This window comes from Daktulosphaira vitifoliae, unplaced genomic scaffold (assembly GCF_025091365.1).
Source record: "Daktulosphaira vitifoliae isolate Bord-2020 unplaced genomic scaffold, ASM2509136v1 Scaffold_5, whole genome shotgun sequence".
Classification (NCBI taxonomy): domain Eukaryota; kingdom Metazoa; phylum Arthropoda; class Insecta; order Hemiptera; family Phylloxeridae; genus Daktulosphaira; species Daktulosphaira vitifoliae.
This window is the reverse complement of record NW_026099576.1, coordinates 761,352-770,208: the sequence shown is the minus strand read 5'-3', so window position 1 is coordinate 770,208 and position 8,857 is coordinate 761,352. Positions and strand designations below refer to the sequence as shown.

General features: G+C 33.3%; 1 protein-coding gene across 1 annotated transcript; it reads left to right on the top strand.

Annotated features, from left to right (window-relative positions):
* Nucleotides 1-5,414: 5,414 nt before the first annotated feature.
* LOC126907144 (uncharacterized) lies at nt 5,415-6,164 on the top strand. The gene is made up of 2 exons (XM_050688240.1): nt 5,415-6,015; nt 6,058-6,164. Exons 1-2 carry the CDS (start codon nt 5,415-5,417, stop codon nt 6,162-6,164), a joined length of 708 nt encoding a protein of 235 aa, XP_050544197.1.
* Nucleotides 6,165-8,857: the final 2,693 nt, after the last annotated feature.

The window sequence follows — 8,857 nt, the reverse complement described above, 5'->3', positions numbered from 1 at the left end:
AATATATACTAATTATAATTATTAAATTTAGTATGAAATTGATATTTAATATTGTAATTTAAACGGAGAAATTATAAAAATAATAAAGAAGTTATATTTTGCTTTACTTTTACGTGTATAAAAATTTAAAGGGTTTAATACAATAATTTTCAATAAAAACTGTTTGTTACTATAAAAAAATGTACTGGACTACAAGGAACTTTCATCAGAAGCAAAAATATACTATTCTAAATCATCTTTTCGCGTTGTTTTCAAATCTGCAAGTAGACTTTTTCTATCACTTCTAATTTTTTATATTATTGTAACGTGACAAAATATGATATAATTTATGATTACTTGTGTCGTCATACAATTTTGGGTTTAATTTTGGTACAACTTTTTTTCAACTTAGTCTTTAAAAAAAATTAAAAAAATTGTCCATATTCGGACATGAACCAATTTTATTATTTATATCTTCTACATCGGCCTACTTCGTGTCAAGAGACACAGCCGATATTTTCGTTGCGCGCCCATATGTTTACTGCTGCAGTTTGTCTTAGTGCATGTTTTTCATTTGATGGTATTTTATTTTTTTCGTTAATTTTGCTTTTTAGAAAATTAACAATTATTTTGATAAATGTGATAGTTAAGGCTCTTACATTTTTTTTTTATTTGTTTAATTTAAATTCGATACCTGGTGATTTCGGTCTTGGCAGGCCATAGCCATCTCTATATATATTTAAAGTTTGGAAACTTTAAATTCCGCGCTATTTGCGTCTTTGAATTTTCTGCGTTTGCACTATCTTGGTTTTATAAAACCAAAGTTTTATTTCCTTGTGCATTATTCTTTTGTGCTGAACAGCATAATCAGCTAAAGCCCTAATTTATTTTTAATTTGGTGTTGCCATCTTATCAGTTCTTTATAAATCTAAGTGATTGTGGATATAACCCTAATTACTAAATTTTTCTTTTATATTCAGCACAATCATTATTTGATTAGGTTTTATTACGACTCGTTGTATAGGGCACGCTCGCTTGATCGAATATCTGTTACGACTCAAGCCCACCTCCACCCTATCTGCGTTTAATAATACCTACGGGCTATTGTTAATAAAACCGAAGCAAATTTGTTGTGATAATCAACATTGATTGATATTTTTTTTCTTTTCGTCTTATTTGACTTTTCTAATTTATTTGATCATATTCAAATTTTTCATTTGAATTAATTAAATTGTTTCTTCAATTAATAAAAGAATTTTGATTCTTTATTATGATTTGTTTTGTTTTTTTTCTTGTTGTAACTAGTAAGGTACTTAGACCTACTGTCTACGACTATTAATTTCATATTTGATTAGCGTTTGTTTACACAAATGCGTTTTTTTGATTTATTTTATTCTATTTATTTTCATCATGGCGGAAGGAGCTGGCAAGCGTCCTACTCAACCTCCAGATCGTCTGGGCATAGATCCTCCTTCATCTCCTGCTCATGAAAAGAATGAGAGAAGTGATAAAAGTAATCAGCAGTTACGGGATACTCTTAAAGCCAAGGAAGTGACTGATAAGAAGAGAGAGATTAGTTTATCTTAAATGGGTGGAATGTTATCTGAACTTCTCAAGGGAATGAAAGCTAGAGATGAAGATACTAAAAGGACTAATGACCATAATAGAAAGCTATTTACTGAAATTCAAAAATAGCTTAGATATCCAAAAAGATCTTCTTCAGTCTAAATTGTTCGAGAGGGAGAAAGTTTGCGCAGAACGTCACGATAGTCTTGTTGAACAGATTGGTATGTTGGAAGAAAAAGTATCGTCTAACGAAGACTCTCTTTGTATTTTGGATACCCGCAGTACTTTCTTAGAAGAATTTCAAAAGCAAAGTAGTAATGCGATGGATCAGCTTCGTTTAGACCATAATGCTCTTCAATCGAAAGTACAACATTTGAGCGCTGAACTACAAAAAGTGTCAAAAATAACATGTATACCAACTAACTCAACAGTTGCTCCTACATCTTTTATTACTCCAGCACCTATCACATCGTCTACTCATTTACCCATTAATTTAAACCACACATCTAATTTTGAAAATAGCCGTTTGTCTGTTTCTATGCTTTCTGAAAAGTNATTTTGAGAATAGCCGTTTATCTGTGTCTATGCTTTCTGAAAAGTTTAATGATGTTATACCTGAATTTTCTGGTCATGTGAATGATATTCACCCTGAGTTATTTTTGAGTCAAGTTGACTCATATTTTGAAAATATTATTTGTACTGAACAACAAAAGATTAATAGTATCCAGCGAAGATTAGTTCGTACTTCAAGACTTTGGTATGATGCATTAATTCCATCACCACAGTCATATGATGAATTTAAAGTCATATTCCGTTCCCAGTTTTGGTCTGAGGCTATTCAAGATCGAGTACATGATGAGGTTATACGCCCATACCGTTATTTGTCAAACACGGGACTCTCCATACATGCTATGTAATGGATTGCCAAAGCTCGTTTCTTGGATCCTCCAATATCACCTTCGCGTTTAGTTAAAGTTATTTGCCAACATTTTAACGAACATATATGTACTGCACTTAAGGGACGTGGCCCAAATACTACATCAGAACTCTTGGCTGTCTTATCAGAATTTGACAATTCACCTTCATTCCATTCAACTACTGGAAATAATAATACGCGTGGGTTATCAAATGAATCAAATGTTGAAGTCGAACAAAGGCCGGAGAATGTCAACTATCGTCGTCATTTCAACAACAACAACAATCGTCGGTTTGAAAATAATCGTGGACGTGGCAACGATAGAAGTCGAAACCAAAGTTCACCAGGTCCTTCTCCGGGAAACGGGGAGCCGGGCGTCTAGGTTTTTCGACTCCTAGTCGTTCGCTTCGTCGCACTGTCGAATGTCCTTCAGACTCGAGTGTGAATCTTCTTAATAATAATAATTATAATAACAATTCTTCTTGTTTTTCTTCACCGGAAATTAATATTAAAATATTTAATTTAAATTATCGCGCTCTTCTAGATACAGGTGCTACATGTTCTGCTATTTCAGAGAAAGTTTTTCAACAGTTATGTGAAACTGTTGATGATGTAAAATTATTACCTCAATTACCTGTCACGGGAGTTACCATCTCCACGGCTGTCGGTGGTCGTAGCAAGAAAGTTCACACTCAAGTTCTTTTGTCTTTATTTATTTCTGATTGCCCCATTGAAGGTATTTTTCTTGTTGTACCGCAGCTATCGGTACCTTTTATTATTGGTGAAGATCTCCTTCACAAATATCTTGTCTTGTTAGATTATTCTAGCAATTTGATTAAATTTTCTTTACTAGGCATTAAGGTGCCATTTTTTTCTAATTCTAGTGATGATAATGATTTAAAATTATCCTAAATTAAATTGCATGCTTCTCCAGTTTCTGTATATATGTCTGAGCCTGACCAGTCAGTGTCAGTGACTCAAAGGGTGTCTGTGGTTTCTCCTTCTACGGAGAATCCCATTTGCATGTATCATATGACTGACTTAATCAACCCTGTAATGGACGATATCCGTTACCAGGTTGAATTTATAATAAATTTAAGTGCTGAGCACAAAGCCAAATTGTCTGAAATGTTGTTTACCTATCGGGCTGTTTTTAACGACAGACCTGGGCTAAACAATTTGTATACGTGTCGTTTTGATGTTATTAAAGATGAGCCTTTTAAGATGAAGCCGTATCCAATACCGTTCTCACAGCGTCCAGCGGTCGAGAAAGAATTAAATCGTATGTTGGAATGGGGGGTGATTGAACGCAGTTCGTCACCTTATGCCAGCCCGATCATATGTGTGAAAAAACCAGATGGATAGGTTAGACTTTGTTTAGGTGCTCGCCGTATAAATGCTATTATAGTCCCAATGAGAGATTCTTCTCCACCTTTGGACGAGATATTGGCAAGATTTTTTGGGAAAAAGTTTTTTTTATCTATTGATTTTTCATGTGGTTATTGGCAAGTTGGACTTCATCCGACGGTACGGAAATATGTGTCCTTTGTATATAATGGTCGTACATATTCATTTACGCGTGTACCATTTGGTCTGAATATATCAAATACTGCTTTTGGTAAAGCTTTGGAAGCTTCCCTTGCCAGTTATTCATTTAATTCTACTTCAGAACATATCAATAATATTCAAACCTATGTAGATGATGTACTTATCTCTACTGTGTCTTTTGATGATCACCTGCAGTGTTTGTCAGAGTTATTTGAAAACATACTTAAATCTGGAATGACCCTTAAAATATCAAAGTGCAAGTTCTTCAAAGAAGAAATTAAATTCCTGGGACATATTATTACTCCTCAAGGTCTGACCATGGACAATAGTAAATTAGAAGCTGTGCAAAATTATCCGAATCCACGCAATAAAAAAGACTTACAATCCTTTATAGGCTTTTGTAATTTTTATCGGAAATTTTTAGACCACCATGCGTCTCTGATGAGCCCATTAATTGAATTGTTGTCATTACCAACTTGGAAATTCACCGAAGAAAATAAAAAACAGTTTGAACTTATTAAGTCTTCATTTGTTAATGTTATTTTAGTACATCCAGATTTGAATGCTGATTTTTGTATACAAACAGACGCTTCCAAACTTGGTTTAGGAGTTGAATTTTTTCAAATTGATTCGTCTGGTTGTCGTAGTACAATTGCTTTTGCTAGCCGCTTGCTCAATTCTGCAGAAAAAAATTATTCAATTACTGAAATGGAATTACTCTCCATTGTTTTTGCCTGTTCAAAGTTTCGAGTTTGTTTACTGGGTCACCATGTAAATGTCATAACTGATCACCAAGCCTTGGTATTTCTATTTAAGTGTCGGTTACGTAATGCCCGTCTTACTCGCTGGACGTTGCTATTACAAGAATATGACCTCTATATATGTCATTGTCCGGGAGAACAGAACGTCATAGATGCGCTTTCTCGTAGTCCAGTCGGCCGAGATGAAGTTATTGAAGAACCCATGCCTAGACTGATGGCCATTAAAATTGAAACTCCTCCTAGATTACCAGTATCTATTGTAAATATTTTTTCGTCGGTTGAAGTTGATCAACGATCAGATCCAAAATTAATTTCGATCATTAACAAACTGTCTATTCGTGTTCTGATCTTGAATTATCTAAATGCTATAAGTTGTACAATAATATATTATTTCGTCGTAAATCTCAATCCACGGGAAATTGGTTAATATGCTTACCTATGTCAAATATTAATTCTACAATTATCAATTTCCATGAATTATATGGTCTTCTTGTGATTTGTGTCAACGAGCAAAACCTCAAACTTGTCGAGTCAAAGGACTTATTAAAAATATTCAATACAATGCTCCAAATGATTGTGTGTTTGTTGATTTGTATGGGCCATTGCCTGCTGGTTGGAATAGAGTATCTTATTTGTTTGTGGTAATGGATCACTTTTCTCGATTTGTTCAATTATATCCATTAAAAAAAGCTACTGGTGTTGCCACAATCAATCGAATAATTAATAATTATATACCGGATTGGGGTAAACCGAAAATTATAGTCTCTGATCATGGCAAACAATTTATTAGTAAAGTTTGGCAGTCTAAGTTATCGATGCTTGGAATTCCACCTACATTGACTAGTGTTTATCACCCACAGTCAAATCCAACCGAACGGGTGATGAGAGAACTAGGACGTTTGTTTCGTACTTATTGTTCTGAGTATCATGCTGAATGGCCTCGCTACGTTTCATATATCGAGTGGGTTTTGAATAATACCATTCACGAGTCCACTAGTTTTACTCCAATCGAACTTTTCTTTCCGGAGAAACATCAGTCATTGATTCAAACTATAGTAGATTTTCCAACAGGTAGTGATATTCAGCTCGAAACAAAGTTTGAGATAGCACGTGAATTTCAAAAGAGCAAAGCATTTGCTCGAAAACAACGTCATGACCGCATAGGTCCACACACTACTTTTAATATCGGAGATACTGTGTTGGTGCGATCACACAAATTAAGTTCAGGTGCTGACAAAATAATCAGTAAATTTTTTATATTATATGATGGTCCATATATTATTGTAGATGTCAAAAATACTAATTCATATGTCCTCCAAGATCCTGATAATGGGAAGATTAAGGGAACATATAATATCATCTTTTTGCGGAAGTACAGAGATCCTAATCAATAAGTCTGCATCTTAAAATTTTTTTTGTCTTTTCTTTTGAATTTCATTTTTGTCAGTTCAATCTCTTGAGAAGTTTTGTCGTTCTACGTCAAATCTTCTCGGGGGGTTTCTGTAATGTGATAAAATATGAATTTTATGATATAGATAGATTTACTGTTTTGCTTTGCTAATGGGCGCGCGTACGTTATATCCGGTCGTGTAATCAGAAAACTGTACTGTTGCTGTCAAGGTGAACGCTATACACACAATATTCTTTATCAGTTTAATAATCGTTCCCTATATGACACATACACTAGTCACCACTGTCAATACCTGTATAATTTTAATATTGTTCATATTTTTATCTGTTTTATATTTTGTAAATCGTTAAGTCGATACCCTCTCCCTAACGTAATCGTCGTCGTCGTTATGTCTCGCCCGGTGTGTAGGAAAAAGTTGTGTTCTCTTCTCTTTGAACCACCGTTGTGGTATATAGTGGCTGTGTGCGTGCAGTCAATAATAGTTTTTTTCGTGTGTGTCGTTCATTATAATAATGCACTAATTTAACCAGGCGTCGGCCATGTCCGGGGCCGAGATCCCCATCTTAGGCTGAGTCCCATCCGGGACTGGGTATCGTATATCGTTTTTTTATTTTTATTTAATATAATGTATAGAGCCTTTTTCTGTTGTAAATTTATTTTGTTATGGACTTTAGCATTGCTGTTTATAAGGTTATTGGTCAGTGGTGTGTCATGTATATTTAATACATATATATATATATTATTCCCGCAGTGTCCAATTACGGTTCGACCGGCCAGATTACAGAAATTATCCGCCGCGTCCGGAGTACACGGACTTGTTCCGATGCGGAAGACACTACATGTGTAATATTTAAAAGTTGTAGGTTAAAATTTTTTTTGTCTTAATAATTGTTTTTTTTTTCTTTCTCTTTTGTGCCTTCATTTGCAGAGTGGTTTTTGCCTTCGGGTTTTGTCCACTATTAACTTAACTAATAATTTAATAAAGTCCTCTTAATTTTCTTAATCAACAAAAATCTTTTTATCTTTTTATCTTTTTTTCTGTAGCCGTCTAGTATTCCGGAGATTCCGCGTTTTTTATATAATATACGCCGCGACCTTCAATGTTTTTTTCCCACTAAAAAACCACCACCTTCGTAACGGTACGACGGCGCTGCTGTTTAGACCGGTCCCTGTGTGTGTGGCAGTGGTCGTGAAGAATTCATTCGCGATCAATTAGTCGGCCGTTTCGGTTATATCGACACCAGGTTTTTTTTGGGTAGAGTATTGCCTTGTCGCCACAATATTCAATTTGAGTTGCTTAACGGATTGTTTATATGTTACGATGTTTTTTTGTTGCTTTCCCTGCATCTGAAATGTTACAGTGTTCATCACCTTCAAACGGCAGTGGGTAATTATTAAGAATTTTTAATTGCTTATTTTAACGGATTTACAGTCCACATAATATTTTATTATTTGTTATAAATTATATTATTATTATATTATTAGTTATAAAAAGAGGATATATGTTATTTATTTTATTAGTAATTAGTGCTAATTTCATTTATCATTGGCTATTGTTGTTTGTTATTTTTCTATCATAACGGAAATATCATATTGTGTTTATATATATATGTTGTTTTTCTTTCTATCTATAGTATATTGTAAGGCTCAATTTCCACAATTTTATATTTTCCTTTCCTTCCGCTAAGGCATGCCCAAAAATACGTATGGTCAATCGTATTTATTAAACAAACAAAAAGGTTACAAAATCGCAAATTGCCGATACTAAAGAAAATATAGCCGGCATTGCACAAGCATATTTTTGCATACGGTCGTCATTTTCACCATGAAGACAAGTCCAGAGGTCAAATTTTTTTTTTTCAAATTAAAGTATATTACATTAGCTTTAATTTAAGATATATATAAAAGTGTCAGACCTTCCGGAACATTTTCAAAAGTTTAGTTGAAAAGGTTGTCATTTTTAATCCCCCCCTGTGGGTTTGTAAAGGGTCAAATGTTAACAAAAAATATATAAAATGATAGGTGAATACCTAAGGTATCTATAAAAAAAAAATTATATTGATTCGGTCATTTTTAAAAAAGTTATGGCAATTTTAAGTAAAAAAACCCAGCACAGTGGGGTCGCGGCATAGTGGGGATGTTGCATAGTTGGGTCCAGTATAGATTTAATCTGACAGTGATTAAAATCACTATCATAAGAAACGCTTCGATGCAAATCAGTAGATAGTGTTTAATTCTAAGAAATTGGTGGATAATTACAAAAGCTACATTATCTGCTAGTTTCTTATTAATACCCTGATTAAGATAAAGTATGTCGAATGAAAAAGGGATTATTAAAAAATATTATTTCTCATAAAAAAATTGTGTTGATTCGTACACTTTTCAATGAGTTATAGCATTATAAAGTTAAAAATGTAACCAACCCAACCCAACATCAACTCCTATTTCCTTAATTATATCCAGATTAGTAATTATTTTAATTATATATTATATAATTTTTATAATTAATTATTTTCAAATTATTATTGATTTTTAATATGTTAAAAGTAATCATTTTGAACCTACTTCTTTTTGTTCTTTAAAGTGAAAGTTTTAATAAAAAAAAAATGAATTTATTACCATAACTTTTAACTCAACTTGCAAGTTTGAAATAAATATTATTAAATAGAAAAAAAT